At 52.0% G+C, this 22,560-nt stretch overlaps 1 protein-coding gene across 1 annotated transcript; it reads left to right on the top strand.

Moving 5' to 3' along the window:
- Positions 1-1,376: 1,376 nt before the first annotated feature.
- On the top strand, positions 1,377-22,560 carry MEIOSIN (meiosis initiator). Its single transcript, XM_075847717.1, has 10 exons — positions 1,377-1,473; positions 3,446-3,541; positions 3,752-3,794; positions 3,890-3,987; positions 6,534-6,620; positions 7,097-7,140; positions 19,928-20,143; positions 20,226-20,392; positions 20,468-20,557; positions 22,213-22,560. Exons 4-10 carry the CDS (start codon positions 3,966-3,968, stop codon positions 22,361-22,363), a joined length of 777 nt encoding a protein of 258 aa, XP_075703832.1. The 5' UTR covers positions 1,377-1,473; positions 3,446-3,541; positions 3,752-3,794; positions 3,890-3,965; the 3' UTR covers positions 22,364-22,560.

Below are 22,560 nucleotides of genomic sequence, written 5' to 3'. Positions count from 1 at the left end.
TGTATATCTCAGGTATAGGGTGTGTATGTATGATGTGTGTGTGTGTATGGAGTATATATATGTGTGTGTGTATCTCAGGTATAGGGTGTGTATGTATGATGTATATGATTGTGTGTGTGTGTGTATGTATGGAGTATATATATGTGTGTGTGTGTGTGTGTCTCAGGTATAGGGTGTGTGTGTGTGTGTGTATCTCAGGTATAGGGTGTGTATGTATGATGTATATGGTGTGTGTGTGTGTGTGTATCAGGTATAGGGTGTGTATGTATGATGTATATGGTGTGTGTGTGTGTGTGTGTGTGTGTGTGTGTATGGAGTATATATATGTGTGTGTGTGTGTGTGTGTATCTCAGGTATAGGGTGTGTATGTATGATGTATATGATGGGTGGAGTATATGTGTGTGTGTGTGTGTGTATCTCAGGTATAGGGTATGTGTGTGTGTGTCAGGTATAGGGTATGTATATATGGTGTGTGTGTGTGTGTGTGTGTATCTCAGGTATAGGGTGTGTGTGTGTATCTCAGGTATAGTGTGTGTGTGTATATATATATCAGGTATAGTGTGTGTGTCTCAGGTATAGGGTGTGTATGTAATGTGTACGGTACATTTATACTTAACTGCTTAAAATTAAGTTTTTGGAGAATTCTACCTGCCCAAAATGTCTGAGTCGGTCCAGCTCTGGTCCGTGGGTCCCGGCGCTGCCCTTATCTTTATAGATTTTGGGATCATGTGATCTTTTTCCTGAAACGCCTCTGGGCAGTTTTACTTTTCAGCATGCGCTGGATTTCTGGTGACCTGTTTAATGCGTCCCGGCCACGCAGGTGACATGCGGTGCGGCGGTATGTCCCGGGCAGCCGCGCTCTGTGATTGTTTCCAGGACGGGACAGGCAGCGACACCGATCACTGAGGCCAGGAGCGCGGCTGCCCGGGAAATACCGCCGACATACGGACCGAACGCGCTCGAGTGTGGGGCTCCTGAGATACTTTCTGGGTCACACTGTCCTAAACTAAGACAAGGAAGAGAAAAGTGTCCAGCGAGATCATCCAGCGTGCGCCGCGGTCACCACCGCCTGGTCCATCGCTCTCCGTGTCCGGGATCTGCCCCAGGATGTGTCTTCAGCTCGTCAGACATGTTCGGCCTTCCATTTACTCGCTCTCTTTCTGTACAAATCGCTCGTATAATGCGCGTGAAGTGGCTGCGCCGCGTTTATTATCATCAATAAGTGGAAAGACTAGAATAGAAATAATGTATAAAGACGTGTAACGGGCGGAGGTTATGAGTGCGGGGGTCACGGGGGGGGTGTTGGTTGGGGATGAGGATATAATGTATAGGGTCTGGATGATGTACATGTGATAGATACTTTCTATATTGCACCTCAGAGACTGCTCATCCGCGTCATCTCCTATATACAGTTCCTGCAGCACCGGATTCAGGAGACGCAAAGTCGACTCATCCCATATAGCGGCCGCCATGGTAAGTGCATAGGGGGAGTACAAGGAGACGGGGCCGAGTATGAGAGGAGGAGTAGTAGATGGGGGTATATAAGAGGAGTAGTAGTAGATGGGGGGGTATAAGAGGAGTAGTAGTAGATGGGGGTATATAAGAGGAGTAGTAGTAGATGGGGGGGTATAAGAGGAGTAGTAGTAGTAGATGGGGGGTGTATAAGAGGAGTAGTAGTAGATGGGGGGTGTATAAGAGGAGTAGTAGTAGATGGGGGGTGTATAAGAGGAGTAGTAGTAGATGGGGGGTGTATAAGAGGAGTAGTAGTAGATGGGGGGTGTATAAGAGGAGTAGTAGTAGATGGGGGGGTGTATAAGAGGAGTAGTAGTAGATGGGGGGGTGTATAAGAGGAGTAGTAGTAGATGGGGAGGTGTATAAGAGGAGTAGTAGTAGATGGGGGGGTATAAGAGGAGTAGTAGTAGATGGGGAGGTGTATAAGAGGAGTAGTAGTAGATGGGGGGGGTATAAGAGGAGTAGTAGTAGATGGGGGGGTGTATAAGAGGAGTAGTAGATGGGGGGGTGTATAAGAGGAGTAGTAGTAGATGGGGGGGTGTATAAGAGGAGTAGTAGTAGATGGGGGGGTATAAGAGGAGTAGTAGTAGATGGGTATAAGAGGAGTAGTAGTAGATGGGGGGTGTATAAGAGGAGTAGTAGTAGATGGGGGGGTATAAGAGGAGTAGTAGTAGATGGGGGGTGTATAAGAGGAGTAGTAGTAGATGGGGGTGTATAAGAGGAGTAGTAGTAGATGGGGGGGTATAAGAGGAGTAGTAGTAGATGGGGGGGTATAAGAGGAGTAGTAGTAGATGGGGGGGTGTATAAGAGGAGTAGTAGTAGATGGGGGGGGTATAAGAGGAGTAGTAGTAGATGGGGGGGGTATAAGAGGAGTAGTAGTAGATGGGGGGGTGTATAAGAGGAGTAGTAGTAGATGGGGGGTGTATAAGAGGAGTAGTAGTAGATGGGGGGGTATAAGAGGAGTAGTAGTAGATGGGGGGGGTATAAGAGGAGTAGTAGTAGATGGGGGGGGTATAAGAGGAGTAGTAGTAGATGGGGGGTGTATAAGAGGAGTAGTAGTAGATGGGGTGTATAAGAGGAGTAGTAGTAGATGGGGGGTGTATAAGAGGAGTAGTAGTAGATGGGGGGTATAAGAGGAGTAGTAGTAGATGGGGGGTGTATAAGAGGAGTAGTAGTAGATGGGGGGGGTATAAGAGGAGTAGTAGTAGATGGGGGGGGTATAAGAGGAGTAGTAGTAGATGGGGGTGTATAAGAGGAGTAGTAGTAGATGGGGGGGGGTATAAGAGGAGTAGTAGTAGATGGGGGGGTGTATAAGAGGAGTAGTAGTAGATGGGGGGTGTATAAGAGGAGTAGTAGTAGATGGGGGTATATAAGAGGAGTAGTAGTAGATGGGGGTGTATAAGAGGAGTAGTAGTAGATGGGGGGGTATAAGAGGAGTAGTAGTAGATGGGGGGGGTATAAGAGGAGTAGTAGTAGATGGGGAGGTGTATAAGAGGAGTAGTAGTAGATGGGGGTGTATGAGAGGAGTAGTAGTAGATGGGGGGTGTATGAGAGGAGTAGTAGTAGATGGGGGGTGTATAAGAGGAGTAGTAGTAGATGGGGGGTGTATGAGAGGAGTAGTAGTAGATGGGGGGGGTATAAGAGGAGTAGTAGTAGATGGGGAGGTGTATAAGAGGAGTAGTAGTAGATGGGGGTGTATGAGAGGAGTAGTAGTAGATGGGGGGTGTATGAGAGGAGTAGTAGTAGATGGGGGGTGTATAAGAGGAGTAGTAGTAGATGGGGGGTGTATGAGAGGAGTAGTAGTAGATGGGGGGGGTGTATGACTGGTGAGGGCGTTTTGCTACCCTCCGATGATCACGTTACTTGTGATGAGCGGCGCCCGCTCTGGCTCGGGTGTTGCGGGTCATTGTGGTTGGCATTATTTTTTGTGCAGGTTTCCTGCCGCTTTGGACTCCAAGACGTTCTGTAGATGTCGCCTGCAAACGAAGAAATGGCCGCCCGGGAGCCGGGAGAAGATGGCGGCCGAAGGGTGAGATAATAATCTGCGCGGTCTCTGCTGATTCTCCTTTATAGACTCCGCTAAACCGGTGAGACTGCGTCATTCTAATAACTGCGCCGGGTGCAGGAGACCTCCGATCGCCTCATAGACTGTTATCTGTGATCGCAGTGGAAGGTGCGGCGTGATTAGAAGAATGGCGCGGTCTCCGCAGCGAATAATAACCTTTTTTTTTTTCTTAAGGTTCTGCAGTAAAATCAAAACTTAAGTTAAAGCGTCTCTTGAGGTGAGAATCTTCCTCTCAGGTCAACCGCTACCCAGTAAAAAGTGCCGCAATCAGAAGCGCCATTGTTATACGCGGCAACCGATGTCTCATTACAGGCAGACGCTGGTCCCGTACGTCTCCTCCTCATCCTCTGATAATGGGGACCGCAGTCCGTGGCTCGTCCCAGTCTCCATGTCTCCAGCTTCTCCTCACAGTGAGTGACTCCGCAGGCCGGGTGTCAATCATCTACGGGAATAAGCCACTCCCACTACGCAGGGATTGTGATCCTGAGCGGGGGAGTCACCTGGTGATGAGCACAGGAATTGTCTGTAGACCCTCAATGTAGCGCATGAGCGCGGATCACCTCCAGCTCAGCCCTTAATGACAGTCCCGGACTGGTGCCAAAGAGGTCCAGACGCTATGATGTAATCTACCAACACGACTGGAGCTCCCCTCCGAACTGGGAAGAAAAAAGGGGATACTGTACCTTTAAGAGTCCGGTGAGCTGCTGAGATCCTGGAGACAGTATCTGTAGACCAATCTGCGTGTGGGGGAATGGTCAATGCGTCGTGATCTGCGCCAGATGTGTTATTACAGGAAAATCCTCCTTACTGCCGCTAGATACAATCACTACACCGTTTTATGTTGTGGACTCACCGGGCTGCTCCGCCACAGCTACCTAGTGGGAGTGGCTTATTAATGACAATGATTGACACCTGTCCAGAGGAGCAGTAAGATCCCACTACTACTGCCAAAGTGCCCAGGAGGGTAGTTATCATCCCCAAAAAACACTACAGTCATCCTCCCCCAGCCTGACATGTCTGATAACAGAGAACAATAGATTGTATTCACCTGTCCTACAGTCATCCTCCCCCAGCCTGACATGTCTGATAACAGAACAATAGATTGTATTCTCCTGTCCTACAGTCATCCTCCCCCCAGCCTGACATGTCTGATAACAGAGAACAATAGATTGTATTCACCTGTCCTACAGTCCTCCTCCCCCAGCCTGACATGTCTGATAACAGAGAACAATAGATTGTATTCACCTGTCCTACAGTCATCCTCTCCCAGCCTGACATGTCTGATAACAGAGAACAATAGATTGTATTCACCTGTCCTACAGTCATCCTCCCCCCAGCCTGACATGTCTGATAACAGAGAACAATAGATTGTATTCACCTGTCCTACAGTCATCCTCCCCCCAGCCTGACATGTCTGATAAGAGAACAATAGATTGTATTCACCTGTCCTACAGTCATCCTCTCCCCTGCCTGACATGTTTGATAACAGAGAACAATAGATTGTATTCACCTGTCCTACAGTCATCCTCCCCCCTGCCTGACATGTCTGATAACAGAGAACAATAGATTGTATTCACCTGTCCTACAGTCATCCTCCCCCAGCCTGACATGTCTGATTACAGAGAACAATAGATTGTATTCACCTGTCCTACAGTCATCCTCCCCCTGCCTGACATGTCTGATAACAGAGAACAATACATTGTATTCACCTGTCCTACAGTCATCCTCCCCCAGCCTGACATGTCTGATAACAGAGAACAATAGATTGTATTCACCTGTCCTACAGTCATCCTCTCCCAGCCTGCCATGTCTGATAACAGAGAACAATAGATTGTATTCACCTGTCCTACAGTCATCCTCCCCAGCCTGACATATCTGATAACAGAGAACAATAGATTGTATTCTCCTGTCCTACAGTCATCCTCCCCCTGCCTGACATGTCTGATAACAGAGAACAATAGATTGTATTCACCTGTCCTACAGTCATCCTCCCCCAGCCTGACATGTCTGATAACAGAGAACAATAGATTGTATTCACCTGTCCTACAGTCATCCTCCCCCAGCCTGACATGTCTGATATCAGAGAACAATAGATTGTATTCACCTGTCCTACAGTCATCCTCCCCCAGCCTGACATGTCTGATAACAGAGAACAATAGATTGTATTCACCTGTCCTACAGTCATCCTCCCCCAGCCTGACATGTCTGATAACAGAGAACAATAGATTGTATTCACCTGTCCTACAGTCCTCCTCCCCCAGCCTGACATGTCTGATAACAGAGAACAATAGATTGTATTCACCTGTCCTACAGTCATCCTCCCCAGCCTGACATATCTGATAACAGAGAACAATAGATTGTATTCTCCTGTCCTACAGTCATCCTCCCCCTGCCTGACATGTCTGATAACAGAGAACAATAGATTGTATTCACCTGTCCTACAGTCCTCCTCCCCCAGCCTGACATGTCTGATAACAGAGAACAATAGATTGTATTCACCTGTCCTACAGTCATCCTCCCCCAGCCTGACATGTCTGATAACAGAGAACAATAGATTGTATTCACCTGCCCTACAGTCATCCTCCCCCCAGCCTGACATGTCTGATAACAGAGAACAATAGATTGTATTCACCTGTCCTACAGTCATCCTCCCCCAGCCTGACATGTCTGATAACCGAGAACAATAGATTGTAGTCACCTGTCCTACAGTCATCCTCCCCCCAGCCTGACATGTCTGATAACAGAGAACAATAGATTGTATTCACCTGCCCTACAGTCCTCCTCCCCCAGCCTGACATGTCTGATAACAGAGAACAATAGATTGTATTCACCTGTTCTATACTTACAGCCTCTTCCCCCCCCCCCCCACACACACACTATATGGCTGATAGCAGGGAACAATAGAGGGAGCACAGTGACCTGGAATCTGTCTTGTTCCCCCGTGTATGTTCTGTAGGTCCCTGCTCCCCGCCATCTTCTTCAGCTGCACACCTGGAGCTGAGCCCGTTGCTGCGGTGCCTTCCTGCTGATGATCTCCCACAAGGTGGGTACAGGTGTCTGGGGTGCAATATTAAATCTTCAGAATATGAGCTCAGGTGTTGCAGTGCAGGGGGTTCAGGTTGTGCAGTGCAGGGGGTTCAGGTTGTGCAGTGCAGGGGGTTCAGGTTGTGCAGTGCAGGGGGTTCAGGTTGTGCAGTGCAGGGGTTCAGGTTGTGCAGTGCAGTGCAGGTGTTCAGGTGGTGCAGTCGTGGTGTTCAGGTGGTGCCGGTCGTGGGGTGAAGGTCTTGCAGTTCTGGCATGCAGGTGGTGCAGCTGTGGGGTTCAGGTGGTGCAGTCCTTGGGTTCAGGTTGTGGGATTCAGTTGGTACAGTTCTGGGTTTCAGGTGCAGTTGTGTGGTGCAGGTGGTGTAGTCCTGGGGTGCAGGTGGCGCAATTGTCAGGTGTAGTTCTGGGGTGCAGGTGGTGCAGTTCTGGGGTTCAGGGTGTTACGAATATTCATGTTGGGACTTTTCATTTCAGCTTTATTCGAGGAGGTGACAATCGGCTCTTCTGAGGATGTTCAGGTAAAATCCTGGTGACATGAACATGGGGAGGGGCTGCTTTATATTCATTCCCCACCAGGTGGGGGCGCCTTTCTCAGGCTGCCTCCATTGTGTAGAGCTCTCGTTGCATTGGTCACGTCCCTTCACACCTGATGTGCAGTTCCATTACCTGGCCTCTGGGGGCATTCTAGTATTCTCCTAAAGTGCAGCTTCACTTAGAATAGCATTGCACAGTATACAGGGAGGTCCAGGATTATCTGGGCGGTGACACAATCTCCATGATTCGGGCGGTGACACAATCTCCATGATTCGGGCGGTGACACAATCTCCATGATTCGGGTTTTGCTGCCTCCACGTTGGATTTGACATGAAACATCTGAGATACAATTGAAGTTTAGACTTTCAGGTTTATTTCAAGGGGCTGAACAGAAATGTCCTTCGCACCGGCCCCCACCGTGCCACCGCACCGGCCCCCACCGTGCCACCGCACCGGCCCCCACCGTGCCACCGCATCGGCCCCCACCGTGCCACCGCACCGGCCCCCACCGTGCCATCGCACCGGCCCCCACCGTGCCATCGCATCGCCCCCACCATGTGTTACAGATGATGTGGGGGCTTTTGGATCATGAGTCTTCTCCGCACTTTCTCCTCCCATCGTTCTGGTCGAGGTTGATCTTAGTTTCGCTTCTTTACATGTTGGGTAAAGTTTATTATGTCCTCTCTATTTTTACGGCTGATTATTGGTCTGCCCCTTGTGGTGAACCCTCTGTATTTGCTGTCATGAAGTCTTCTCTTTATGGTGGACTTAGATCCTGATCCTCCTACTTCCAGGAGAGTCTTCACTTGGGTAGATGTTGTGAAGGGTTTCTTTTCACCATGGACAGTTTCCTGCGATCATCCCCCACTGTTGTCTTCCGTGGGCGTCCAGGCCTTTTAGAGGTCACGTGATCACCAGCGCGCTCTTATTGTTTCCAGAATGTACCAGACAGTTGGTTTGGCCGCTCCTGACGTTTGTGCTTCTCTCTCTGATGGATTTCTTCATGTTTTTCAGCCTGACGATGGTCGGTGTCACTTGCATTGCTCATGTTGTGGGTTCACAGCAACAGCTTCCAAATGCAAATGCCGAACCTGGAATCAACTCCAGACCTTTTACCTGCTTAACTGATGATGGATTAATGAGGGAAGAGCCCATGCAGCCCATTAAATAGCTTGTGAGATAATTGTCCAATCACCTTTTGGTACCTTGAAAAAGAGGCAGCTCCATATTAAAGAGCTGTAATTCCAAAACCCCTTCCCCAGATTAGGATGTGAAGACCCTCAAATTAAAGCTGGATGTTCAATATGTTTTGGTAAACGGATAAAATGCCAAAACCTGTGTCACTGTCCAAATAATTCTGGACACAACTGTATATAATACGAGTGAACTGTGTAAATGCTTTGCTGTACCTGTCTGTTACTGATCCTGGCTTCATATCTCACACTCCACATCCGGTGCTGCATTCAAAATTCTACAATACCTTAATGTCTTATGATCTAGTGACAACCCGTCACGAAGGGTCTGTGAACCCACTGGGCCGTACCACCTTGGCGGTAAGGCAGCTGGCCAACAGGGCGCAGGTGAAAGTCTATAGTTCGTATAGGTACCTGTGGCAGCTCAGACAGCAGCAGGGCAGGCTCGGCTGGGACTAGGCAGCAGGCGGACATTAGGCAAGGTGAAGCAGGTCAGACGTGGATGCAGCACGGCACGACTTTGGCACAGCACAGTGCTAGACCAGGAAGGTATGGAATGCTAGGAACAGGTGACACACTAGGAGGCCATCACATAGACAAACTAGGAATACACAACAAAGCTCAGGCGTGGGTGGATGGGGCTGGGCTCTTATAGCCCAGGGTGCTCTGAAGCAATCAGCTCAACTACCAACATGCGTGCGCTCTGGCTTCTCAAGTCTGGACTGAGCGCACCCTGGTGGTCACTGTGGAGCACGATGGCCGTATTTACATCTCTTGAGAGAAGGGTGTAGACTGGATGGAAGGAGTTCGTGGTCAGTGACCACGGACGTTACACAACCTGAGCTGCAATCAAAATTCTGATGTTTTATACTGTAGTCACATCTGGATCTGCACTCACAGCTCTGCTGCTAAAGGGTTTTTTCTGAACTATTGATCGGTGGCGTCCGACCTCTGGCACCCCACTGATCAGCACAATGAAGGGGCCGTGGCCCTCCTACAAACAAACCTGCAGCATTCCCTAAAATCTGTACAGAATTAGTTTTTTTTCCCAGCGTGTTGACTGGTTTGGTAAAATCGTATTGTCTAGCATTGTGCTGTACAGAATCCACACCGAAAATCTGCAACTAATCCATCATGTCTGAACATGGCCTAGTGGGATTATTTATGAAGGGACTCTCCCTGTGGAAGTGTATTGACTCACTAGACCAAGTGCAATGGATTATTATGGATGATACTTCTGTGATCCGGGATTACTGACAGAGTTGTATCTTTATAGGTAGGAGTTGTATTGTTATAATTTGCAGTTTTATATTTATGAGTTGGGCTTGTATCTGTATGGGTCGGGCTTGTATCTGTATGGCTCTGGGTCGTGGCTGTATGGCTCGGGGTCGTGGCTGTATGGCTCGGGGTCGTGGCTGTATGGCTCGGGGTTGTATCTCTGGATTGCTGTTGTGTCTGGTTTTTGTATCACTGGGTTGGCGTTGTACCTTAGTTGGGGTTGTACCTTATGCGTTAGGGTTTTGTCTGTATCAGGGTTGTATCTTTTTGGCTAGGAGTTGTGTCTTTATGGATTAGGTTGTGTCTGTATTGGTTAGTGGTGTATTTTTGGGTTGGGGTTGTACCTTCATGGGTTAGGGTTTTGTCTGTATGGGTTAGGGATTTATCTTTTATGGCTAGGAGTTGTATCTTCATGTATTAGGCTTGTCTCTGGTTTTGGATTATGGTTGTGTCTGTATGGCTTGGGGTTGTATCTCATAGGTTTGTATCTCTGTTTTGAGGTGTTACCATAGTTGGAGCTGTATCTCATGAGTTAGGGTTGTGTCTTTATGGCTAAAAGTTGTATCTTTATTTATTATGGTTGTCTCTGTATGGGGTGGGGTTGAATCCCTGGGTTTAGGGCTGGGGTTGTATCTCTGGGTTAAGGTTGTATCTTTATTTGTTAGGGTTTGGGTTGTTTCTCGTGTTGGGGTTGTACCTTCATGGGTTGGGGTTGTGTCATTATGGGTTGGGGTTGTGTCTTTATGAGTAGGGGTTGTGTCTTTATGGGTTATGGTTGTGTCTTTATAGGTTATGGTTGTATCTTTATGGGTTGGGGTTGTGCCTTTGTATTAGGGTTTTGTCTTTATGGGTTGGGGTTGTGTCTTTATGGGTTGGGGTTGTGTCTTTATGGGTAGGGGTGTCAAATTAGGTGCGTGCACCCACTGGGCCGTACCGCCTTGACGGTATGGCAGCTGGCCAACAGGGTGCAGGTCACAGTCTGTATTTCGTATAGTGTGCCTGTGGCAGCTCGGACAGTAGCAATGACCTGCTCGGCTGGGACTTAGGCAGCAGGCAGACGTCAGGCGTGTTGTAGCAGGACAGGCGGAATACAGCACTACTACAGTTCAGCACGGCACTTGACCCGGTAGCACGGGATATAGGATACAGGTACAGGAACGGGGAACACTGGGAAACACTAGGAGACCATTTGCTTAGACAAACTTAGGGTTCGACAACAACACTCAGGAATGGGAGGAAGGGGCTGGGCCTTTCTCATATTCCAGGGTACTCATGGGCTGATTTTGACATTTTACTCTGGTGCGCACACTGGCCCTTTAAGAGCGGGCACGAGCGTGCGCTCACACCCTACGGGACCCGCCCAACGTAAGCGGAAGTGAGCGCTGGCGTCTCCTGAGGAGGAGACTGGGGCCAGCGCTCGCAGACCCATGGCTGCGGCCGTCAGGAGGCAAGTGAGCCTGACGGTCTGCGGCCATAGACATGACAGTATCCCCCCTCTTATTCCCCCTCCTCTTCGGGCCAGAGCGGGAGAGAAACCTCTTCAGAAGGGTAGGAGCATTGAGGTTCTCCTCTGGCTCCAATGACCTCTCTTCAGGACCAAACACCTTCCAATCCACCAAATAAAAAGTTCTTCCTCTTACCCTCTTGGTGTCCAAGATCTCCTTGACCTTGAAGGTGTCTGAGGGCCCGCTGGAGTCCACTGCAGGGCTAGGAGATTTGGTATAGCGGTTCAGAACCACCGGCTTCAGGAGGGAGACATGGAAGGAGTTGAGGATCTTTAGGGTAGGAGGAAGCTGAAGCTTGTAGGCGACAGGGTTGATCTGCTATAGGATCTCAAAGGGTTCGAGGAACCTGGGAGCAAATTTGTATGATGGCACCCTCAGTCGGATATTCCTAGAAGACAGCCAGACTGTCATGGCACGGGGTGTGGACCCACTGGGCCGTACTGTGTAGCGGGGTAGCCGCTGGCCAACAAGGTATAAAACAATGTCTATAGTCCAGAACGGGTACCTGAGGCAATGTAGACAGTAGCGGAAGGCACGACTTGACTTTCACAGCAGGTGGAACCGTGGATGCAGCGGAAGACACGACTTGACTTTCACAGTAGATTCGGGAGCACGGGATACAGGGTACAGGCAGAAGGAATGGGTAACACTGGGAGCTGGACAACACTGGGAGGCCATTTGCAAGACAAACTTAGGTATACAACATCGCTCAGGTAAGGATCAAGTGAGTAGAGACCCTTTTTATAGTCCAACAGCCATTTGGGCTAATTATTGAGCGATGACAGCTGGACACGTACTGGTCCTTTTAGGCTGTGTGCGGGCGCCCTGCGGGAACCAGTCCGAGGACCCGGAAGTGAGTGCCGGCGACTCCCTGGAGGGAGATGTCGCCGTGAAGACAAATGGCCGGGGCCGTCAGAGGGTAAGTCTGGACGACGGCCCTTGGCCATAGGCGTTAGTTTCCCCCCTCTTACGCCCCCTCTTCTTGGGGCCAGTGCGGGAGAGAGATCTCTTCATGAGGACAGGGGCATCACTGTTCTCCTCTGGCTACCAAGACCTTTCCCCTGGATCAAATCCCTTCCAATCCACCAAATAAAACGTCCTTCCTCCCACTTTCTTGGTGGCCAGGATCTCCCTTTCTTCGAAAGTACCAGACGAACCGCCAGTAGCCACTGCTGAACTAGGAGTCCTGGAGTAGCAGTTCAGGACCACGGGTTTCAGCAAGGAGACATGGAAGCAGTTAGGGATCTTGAGGGTAGGAGGCAGTCGAAGCTTGTATGACACAGGATTGATCTGTAGCAGAATCTTGAAGGGTCCGAGGAACCCGGTAGCAAACTTGCAAGACGGCACCCTCAGCCGGATATTCCTGGAAAACAGCCAGACCTTTTGTACCTGGAAGAAACTGGGGAGGTTCTTGTCTGCAGAATAGATGATCGTGTCTGCTGCCATATCTGCAGAAAGTCCCTGAAGCTAGAGTCAGCTGCAGGGACTTGGGACATAGTAGAGACAGGCAGAGGTATTTGAGGAGGTTGGCTGTAGACTATGAAGAACGGACTGGAGGTGGTGGACTCACTGGTATAGTTATTATAGGAGAACTCCGCCCACAGGAGCAGCTGCACCCAGTCATCATGCCGTCTGGAGACAAAGTGCCACAGATAGTTCTCCATAATTTGGTTAACCCTTTCGACTTGTCCATTGGACTGAGGATGATAAGCCGAGGAGAAGTCCAACTTTACATCGAGGAGGCCGCAGAGTGCTCTCCAGAACTTCGAGGTGAACTGGACCCCTCGATCCGAGACAATATGCAAAGGCAAGCCGTGCAGACGGAAGATGTGTTGTATGAAGAGGTCAGCCAGTCGAGCAGCTGAAGGCAGGCCAGTCAGGGGAAGAAAATTAGCCATTTTAGAAAAACGATCCACCACCACCCAGATCACACTGCATCTCGCAGAGAGAGGCAGATCAGTGACAAAGTCCATACCAACATTCCGCCAGGGGGCATCAGGCACAGGCAGTGGTTGGAGCAGACCGGTTGGTCTGGAGTGGGCAACTTTGTTTGCTGCACACACCGTTGAGGAGGAGGCCAAGTTCTTGACGTCTTTGGGCAGCGTGGGCCACCAGAACTGACGGGCGATTAGGTCTCGGGTCTTACGGACACCCGCGTAGCCTGCCAGCTTGGAACTGTGACCCCTGCGAAGGATTCTTCCTCTGTCCGACGTACAAAAGTCCTACCCGGAGGAATGTCTCTAACTTGCAGAGGGTTAACAGAATAGATACAGGAAGGATCGATAATATTCTGTGGGGATTCCACATTGTCCTCTGTTTCAAATGACCTAGACAAGGCATTGGCCCTCACATTCTTGTCGGTAGTGGAGTTCGAACCTAAAGCCGTGCAAAAAACAATGACAACCTGGCTTGACGAGGATTCAGCCGTTGAGCCGTCTATAGATAGGTGAGGTTCTTGTGGTCTGTGAAGACCAGGATAGGATGAGCTGCGCCTTCTAGTAGGTGTCTCCACTCCTGCAGGGCCAGCTTGATGGCCAGTAGCTCCCGATCTCCAATTGAGTAGTTGCGCTCTGCAGGAGAAAACAGCTTGGCGTAGTAACCACATACCACATCCTTGCCTTTCGAACCTCTCTGGAACAAAAGTGCACCAACACCAACCGAGGAAGCGTCCACATCTAACGAAAATTGTAGGGATACATCAGGATGATGAAGAATAGAGGCTGACGTGAAGGCCTTTTTTAAGGTTTCAAATGTGACTTCCACCTCTGGATTCCACACCTTGGCATTCATACCCTTTTTAGTGAGGGTAGAGATGGGGGCTCTTAAAGAAGAGAATTTGGGAATGAACAGTGGGTGGAAGTTGGCGAATCCCAGGTAGCGTTGTATGGCGCTTAAGTCTCGGGGATGTGGCCACTCCAAGACAGCCTTGATCTTTTCAGGGTCCATCTTGAGACCTTGATCAGAGATGATGTAGCCCAGGAAGGGTAGAGACTTCTCTTGGAACACGCACTTCTCCAACTTGGCGTAAAGATGATTCTCCCTTAATCGAAGCAACACCTGGCGGTCATGACCCTGATGAGTCACAAGATCTGGGGAAAAAATCAAAATGTCGAGATACACCACAACACAGACATAGAGGAGATCACGAAAAATGTCATTAACAAATACTTGAAACACCGCGGGGGCGTTACACAGGCCGAAGGGCATGACCAGATATTCGTAGTGTCCATCACGTGTGTTAAATGCCGTCTTTCACTCGTCACCCTCACGGATCCGGATCAGATTGTAGGCCCCCCACAGGTCTAGTTTGGAAAAAAAATTTGCCCCCCGTATGCGATCAAAGAGTTCCGAAATCAAAGGCAATGGGTACCTGTTCTTCACCGTGATTTGGTTGAGGCCTCGGTAGTCAATGCAGGGTCGGAAGGATCCATCCTTCTTCTTGACAAAGAAAAACCCGGCTCCGGCTGGGGATGAAGCCCCTCTCCAGATTCTCCTTAATGTAGGCTGACATAGACTGGGTCTCTGGCAAGGAGAGAGGGTATACGCTGCCGCGAGGAGGGGACGAATCAGGAAACCAGTCGATAGGACATTCATATGCTCGATGTGGTGGCAATGTCTCTGATTCCTTCTTGTTGAAGACATCAGCGAACTGAGAGTAACAAGTAGGCAACCCTGCCAGAGACTGATGCGGAGAAGGCTGGGATGGATGGACATTACCCAGACAGCGGTCTAGACACTTGGGACCCCATTGGAGAACCTCTCTCCGGTGTTCCAATCCAGGACTGGGGCGTGTAGACGGAGCCAAGGCAAACCCAGCAGCACGGGGTTGACGGCCTTGGGCAGGACAAACGGGGAGATGAGCTCAGAGTGAAGAGCTCCTACTTTGAGCCTTAACGGCTTGGTCACAGATAACACTGGGTCAGGCAAAGGTGGTCCATCTACTGAGTCAACGATCAACGGTCTCCAGCAAAACAATGGGCAACTGAAGAAGATCCACAAGGTCTTGGCAGATGAAATTGGCTGCGGAGCCAGAGTCCAGGTAGGCAGAGACTGGATGAGGTCTCTCGCCAGCGACGATGGTCACAGGAATGAACAGTTTGGAGGAGAGTTCTCTATTAAATTCTGTACCGCCCAGGGTTGTCTCTCCAACCAATCCCAGGCGTTGGGGTTCCTTTGGCTTCTGGGAACACAGACGCACGACATGGCCAGCGAGGTCGCAATATAGACAGAGTCCAGAGGTGCGCCTGCGCTGTTTTTCTTGAACGGACAGTTAAAGCCGATCCACCTCCATCGGAAACCTCATGCCGTTGCAGATGAAGAAGGCAAGAGGGGTTGCTGGAAGTTGGGCGCCAGTCTAGGAAGCCGTCTCTCCTGTAGAATCTCTTGAGATCCCTCCCTGAGCCTTATGTCCACTCAACTAGCCAGTAGAATTAGGTCGTCCAAGGCAGCAGGTAGATCTCGAGCAGCAAGTTCGTCCTTGATCTCAGGCGATAGGCCATGCCAGAAGGATGCTACCAAGGCCCCATTGTTCCAGGACAATTCTCCTGCCAGGGTCCGGAACTGGATGGTGTATGCGCCCACGGAGGCGTTGTCTTGGCGCAGGTCAATGATAGCAGTGGCTGCCGACGAGAATCGTCCAGGCTCCTCAAATACGGAACGGAACAACCGCACAAACTCCTGGAAGTCTTGGGTCCCTGTCGTTCCCAGATTGGATTCGCCCACGCCAGGGCCTTGCCGACAAGTAGAGATATAATGAAGGCGATCCTGGCTCCGTCCGAAGGGAATGCTCGGGCGTGCAGGGTGAAGTGGATATGGCATTGGTTCAGGAACCGCCTGCACGAACTTGCGTCTCCATGGAACCGAGGTTGCAATGGCAGCAAGAACCGAGGGTCCGAACCGGAGCTGCCAGGAGGTGTAGCAGGAGGCTCGATCAGAGGAGCTTGAATAGGTGCATTGAAGAAAGTAGCTAACGCCCCTAGCTGCTGTGCCACGGAGTCTACTGCCACAAGGAGTTGATCCTGTCGTGCTTGCAGATCCTGCAGGTCCGCCTACATAGCTTGGGAGGATGACAGGCCCTTGAATTGGCCAGCGGGGTCCATGGCCTGAGCGTATTATCACAGCATGGGGTGTGGACCCACTGGACCGTACCGTGTAGCAGCTGGGCAACAAGGTACAAAACAATGTCTATAGTGCAGAACGGGTACCTGAGGCAATGTAGACAGTAGCGGAAGGCACGACTTGACTTTCACAGCAGGCGGCACCGTGGATGCAGCGTAAGACACAACTTGACTTTCACCGTAGATTCGATAGCACGGGATACAGGGTACAGGCAGAAGGAATGGGTAACACTGGGAGCTGGAAAACACTGGGAGACCATTTGCAAGACAAACTTAGGTATACAACAACGCTCAGGCAAGGATCAAGTGAGTAGAGCCCCTTTTTATAGTTCAGCCATTTGGGCTAATTAATGAGCGATGACAGCTGGACGCGTACTGGCCCTTTAAGGCCGTGCGCGCACGCCCTGCGGGAACCAGTCCGAGGACACAGAAGTGAGTGCCGGCGTCTCCTTGGATTGAGATGTCGCTTGGAAGACAGTTGGCCATGGCCGGGGCCGTCAGAGGGTATGTCTGAACGACGGCCTCGGCCATAGCTGTTACACAGACCTTCGTGCAAGGGAGAAACTGAGGAGGTGCTCTTCTCCTTGTGTCTGCCTTCCGTTTCATGCGGTCGACTGCCAGTAGGATGGAGGATCGAGTCTGCTGCCAGATCTGCAGGAAGTCCCTAAAAGCAGTGTCAGCTGCTTGTACCACGGACGTATTAGGCATCGGGAGAGGAATTCGTGGGTGTTGGCCATAGACCATGAAGAACGGTGTGTTCCTACATTATATTGTGCGGTCATCATCTCTCCCACTCCTGCACACAGCTCTTCAGACCTTGATCGTCCGTAGGATTATAGGATTTTCTCATGCGTTTTGTTAGTTGTGTTTCAAGGACATTTCCCCCAAAAAACTGCACCATGTGACTTCTATGGGGAATTTTTGGTAACATAAACATATGTGAAAGGAGATCTTAAATAGTCATGGAGGGGTCAGACTACATGTTGATGGGCACAAAAATATCCTAAAATATACGATAAAATATTTAATTTTGATCTATTATGATGTAACAGCAGAATAATGAATGCAGCTCTGGATGTGACTAGGATATATTCTAAATTAATTAGAATAGGATCAGAGCCCAAGACTTGGCAACTGTACTGCCCAGCGTGCTACCCGTGTCTGCAAACACCTGATGTAAAATCAGATCATAAAGTGAAAACCTGAGAAAGTGTCCGTAACTCCACTGCATGACCCGACCCTGAGCAGCACTGTCCGTAACTCCACCGCATGACCCCGACCCTCAGCAGCACTGTCCGTAACTCCACCGCATGACCCGACCCTGAGCAGCACTGTCCGTAACTCCACCGCATGACCCGACCCTGAGCAGCACTGTCCGTAACTCCACTGCATGACCCCACCCTGAGCAGCACTATCGGTAACTCCACCGGATGACCCCACCCTGAGCAGCACTGTCCGTAACTCCACCGCATGACCCGACCCTGAGCAGCACTGTCCGTAACTCCACCGCATGACCCGACCCTGAGCAGCACTGTCCGTAACTCCACCGCATGATCCCACCCTGAGCATCACTGTCCGTAACTCCACCGCATGACCCGACCCTGAGCAGCACTGTCCGTAACTCCACCGGATGACCCGACCCTGAGCAGCACTGTCCGTAACTCCACCGCATGACCCGACCCTGAGCTGCACTGTCCGTAACTCCACCGCATGACCCCACCCTGAGCAGCACTGTCCGTAACTCCACCGCATGACCCGACCCTGAGCAGCACTGTCCGTAACTCCACCGCATGACCCGACCCTGAGCAGCACTGTCCGTAACTCCACCGCATGACCCGACCCTGAGCAGCACTGTCCGTAACTCCACCGGATGACCCGACCCTGAGCAGCACTGTCTGTAACTCCGCCGCATGACCCGACCCTCTGCAGCACTGTCCGTAACTCCACCGCATGACCCGACCCTGAGCAGCACTGTCCGTAACTCCACCGCATGACCCCACCCTGAGCAGCACTGTCCGTAACTCCACCGCATGACCCCACCCTGAGCAGCACTGTCCGTAACTCCACCGCATGACCCCACCCTGAGCAGCACTGTCCGTAACTCCACCGCATGACCCCACCCTGAGCAGCACTGTCCGTAACTCCACCGCATGACCCCACCCTGAGCAGCAAACTCCACCGCATGACCCCACCCTGAGCAGCACTGTCCGTAACTCCACTGCATGACCCCACCCTGAGCAGCACTGTCCGTAACTCCACCGGATGACCTGACCCTGAGCAGCACTGTCCATAACTACACCGCATGACCCGACCCTCAGCAGTACTGTCCGTAACTCCACCGCATGACACCGACCCTCAGCAGAACTGTCCGTAACTCCACCGCATGACCCCGACCCTCAGCAGTACTGTTCGTAACTCCACCGCATGACCCGACCCTGAGCAGCACTATCTGTAACTCCACCGGATGACCCCACCCTGAGCAGCACTGTCCGTAACTCCACTGCATGACCCCACCCTGAGCAGCACTGTCCGTAACTCCACCGGATGACCCGACCCTGAGCAGTACTGTGCGTAACTCCACCGCATGACCCGACCCTCAGCAGTACTGTGCGTAACTCCACCGCATGACCCCGACCCTCTGCAGCACTGTCCGTAACTCCACCGCATGACCCCAACCCTCAGCAGTACTGTCCGTAACTCCACCGCATGACCCCAACCCTCAGCAGTACTGTCCGTAACTCCACCGCATGACCCCGACCCTCAGCAGTACTGTCCGTAACTCCACCGCATGACCCCGACCGACAGCAGCACTGTCCGTAACTCGACCGCATGACCCCGACCCTCAGCAGCACTGTCCGTAACACCACCGCATGACCCGACCCTGAGCAGCACTGTCCGTAACTCCACCGCCTGACCCGACCCTGAGCAGCAAACTCCACCGCATGACCCCACCCTGAGCAGCACTGTCCGTAACACCACCGCATGACCCGACCCTGAGCAGCACTGTCCGTAACTCCACCGCCTGACCCCACCCTGAGCAGCACTGTCCGTAACACCACCGCATGACCCGACCCTGAGCAGCACTGTCCGTAACTCCACCGCCTGACCCGACCCTGAGCAGCAAACTCCACCGCATGACCCCACCCTGAGCAGCACTGTCCGTAACTCCACCGCATGACCCGACCCTGAGCAGCACTGTCCGTAACTCCACCGCCTGACCCGACCCTGAGCAGCAAACTCCACCGCATGACCCCACCCTGAGCAGCACTATCCGTAACTCCACCGGATGACCCCACCCTGAGCAGCACTGTCCGTAACTCCATCGCATGACCCGACCCTGAGCAGCACTGTCCGTAACTCCACCGCATGACCCGACCCTGAGCAGCACTGTCCGTAACTCCACCGCCTGACCCGACCCTGAGCAGCAAACTCCACCGCATGACCCGACCCTGAGCAGCACTATCCGTAACTCCACCGGATGACCCTACCCTGAGCAACACTGTCCGTAACTCCACCGCATGACCCCACCCTGAGCAGCACTGTCCGTAACTCCACCGGATGACCCTACCCTGAGCAACACTGTCCGTAACTCCACCGCATGACCCCACCCTGAGCAGCACTGTCCGTAACTCCACCGCACTTCTGTAGCCACTGCTTATTTCATGATTGTGTGTTCAGGACTCTGCACTGGCCTCATCCTTCTCCCTGGATCACAGCTACCAATCCTATGGTAGGAGCAGCAACAATTTCCCCCTAGAACCAACAAAGGAAAGCAACGGAAAGGCCAAATGCACAAATGATTTCCAGCAGCCGCCACAAGACGTCGCCTCCGAATGTGGATTCAGGAAATGCATTCAAGTGTATGGTGCCAAAAGCCGATCCAGGAGGCTGCAGGTAAAGGACGGCACAGGTGGGGGATGTGCACTCTGTTAACATGACTGGTATCACTGCTGTTATTATCTATGTCGTTCTTCAGGCCTACTCGTCATCAAGCAACCAGGAGAACGCCGCGAGCTCCGGTCATAGCGCAGGGACGACGCTTACACAGAGACCTCGCACGTTCTGCCGGCTGCAGCAGCTCAGAAAGAAATGTGTGAATGGATTCATCATGTTCTGCAGGTTAAACAGGCGGCCGTACCTGAGGTACCGGAGACCACCTGGATGGGAGATGGGGCTGGGGAGAGGCGGCTGCTTCTGACTTGTTCGTTGTCTTTTTAGTGCACACCCGGGTAAAGCATCGACCACCGCAACTAAGGATCTGGCAGAGCTGTGGAGAGTGATGTCCGCACGAGAGAGGCGCCCATACTGGTGAGAGGCCATGTCTGTCATATTTGGTGTAACCCGGGTCAATCTACAAAGTATGTCTTTTCATTGTACCGCATTAATAGCCCATGCTTCTCATTAATTGTAGCCCCTCCTCCATTAATCCTGGCCACTCCTCCTTAATCCTGGCCCGTCCTTCTCTTTAATAATCCTGGCACCTTCTTAATAATCCTGGCCTCGCCTTCTTAATAATCTTGGCCCCTCCTTCTTCTTAAACCTGGCCCCACCTTCTTAATAATCCTGGCCCGACTTCTCCTTAATAATCCTGGCCCCACCTAAATAATCTTGGCCCCTCCTCCTTAATAATCCCGACTCCTCCATCTCCTTAAAAATCCTGGCCCCTCCTTAATAATCCTGGCCCCGCCTTTTCCTTATTAATCCTGGCCCTTCATTAATCCTGGCCCCCCCTTCTTATTAACCATTGCCCCTCCTTCATATTACTCCTGGCTACTCCTCCTTATTAATTTTGACCCCTCCTCATTAATCCTTACCCCTCCTTCTCATTAATCCTGGATCCTCCCCCTCCTCTTTGCTCCTTTCCCCTGCTTGTTACTCCTGGCCCCTCCTCCTCGTTACTCCTGGCCCCTCCTCCTTGTTACTCCTGGCCCCTCCTCCTCGTTGCTCCTGGCCCCTCTCTCCTCCCCGTTGCTCCCGGCCCCTCTTTCCTCCCCGTTGCTCCCGGCCCCTCTTTCCTCCTCGTTTCTCCCGGCCCCTCTTTCCTCCTCGTTTCTCCCGGCCCCTCTTTCCTCCTCGTTGCTCCCGGCCCCTCTTTCCTCCTCGTTGCTCCCGGCCCCTATTTCCTCCTCGTTGCTCCCGGCCCCTCTTTCCTCCTCGTTGCTCCCGGCCCCTCTTTCCTCCTCGTTGCTCCCGGCCCCTCTTTCCTCCTCGTTGCTCCCGGCCCCTCTTTCCTCCCCGTTGCTCCCGGCCCCTCTTTCCTCCCCGTTGCTCCCGGCCCCTCTTTCCTCCTCGTTGCTCCCGGCCCCTCCTTTCCTCCTCGTTGCTCCCGGCCCCTATTTCCTCCTCGTTGCTCCCGGCCCCTCTTTCCTCCTCGTTGCTCCCGGCCCCTCTTTCCTCCTCGTTGCTCCCGGCCCCTCTTTCCTCCTCGTTGCTCCCGGCCCCTCTTTCCTCCTCGTTGCTCCCGGCCCCTCTTTCCTCCTCGTTGCTCCCGGCCCCTCTTTCCTCCTCGTTGCTCCCGGCCCCACTTTCCCGCTCGTTGCTCCCGGCCCCTCTTTCCCGCTCGATTCTCCCGGCCCCTCTTTCCCGCTCGTTTCTCCCGGCCCCTCTTTCCTCCCCGTTGCTCCCGGCCCCTCTTTCCTCCCCGTTGCTCCCGGCCCCTCTTTCCTCCTCGTTTTTCCCGGCCCCTCTTTCCTCCCCGTTTTTCCCGGCCCCTCTTTCCTCCTCGTTTCTCCCGGCCCCTCTTTCCTCCTCGTTTTTCCCGGCCCCTCTTTCCTCCTCGTTGCTCCCGGCCCCTCTTTCCCGCTCGTTTCTCCCGGCCCCTCTTTCCTCCCCGTTTTTCCCGGCCCCTCTTTCCTCCTCGTTTCTCCCGGCCCCTCTTTCCTCCCCGTTGCTCCCAGCCCCCCCTCGTCTTCATTTTTTCTGACTCCTCTTAATTAACCCTTTCTCTTCAATCTTTTCCTCAGTATGAAGGCTCTGCAGTTCAGTCTGCTGCATGATCGTTTGGTGAAGAGCGGCTCCTCGGGGCTGCCACATGAGAGCGCCTCTCCGCCAAAACCGGTGTCTGTGCTGCTGGCAGAGAAAGCTGCTCGATCACAGGAATTGGTGGATCCCTAACCTGGGCCTCCAACATCACCACATGGGGTCCGGAGTACCCCAATATTACCAGCTGATGACTGATCCTGATACTACCAGACAATGGGAGAGCACTACAATGTTACCCGTCCATGAGCAGAGTACCTCCGTATTTGCAGCTGGTGTTGTGATGTCTTTCTGCGCTGTCTTGTTCCTCATTAAAGTTGTGTTCAGTTCTC

The sequence above is a fragment of the Rhinoderma darwinii genome, assembly GCF_050947455.1.
Source record: "Rhinoderma darwinii isolate aRhiDar2 chromosome 8 unlocalized genomic scaffold, aRhiDar2.hap1 SUPER_8_unloc_1, whole genome shotgun sequence".
Taxonomy (NCBI): domain Eukaryota; kingdom Metazoa; phylum Chordata; class Amphibia; order Anura; family Rhinodermatidae; genus Rhinoderma; species Rhinoderma darwinii.
This window is presented reverse-complemented; position numbering and strand designations above follow the sequence as displayed.

Excerpts from the sequence above, each read along its gene's own strand:
- MEIOSIN (XM_075847717.1), top strand. The coding sequence starts at position 3,966 with ATGTCTCCAGCTTCTCCTCACA. Across the intron at positions 20,144-20,225 it reads GCCGATCCAGGAGGCTGCAG|GCCTACTCGTCATCAAGCAA; the intron begins GTAAAGGACGGC and ends GTCGTTCTTCAG. Across the intron at positions 20,558-22,212 it reads CGAGAGAGGCGCCCATACTG|TATGAAGGCTCTGCAGTTCA; the intron begins GTGAGAGGCCAT and ends TCTTTTCCTCAG.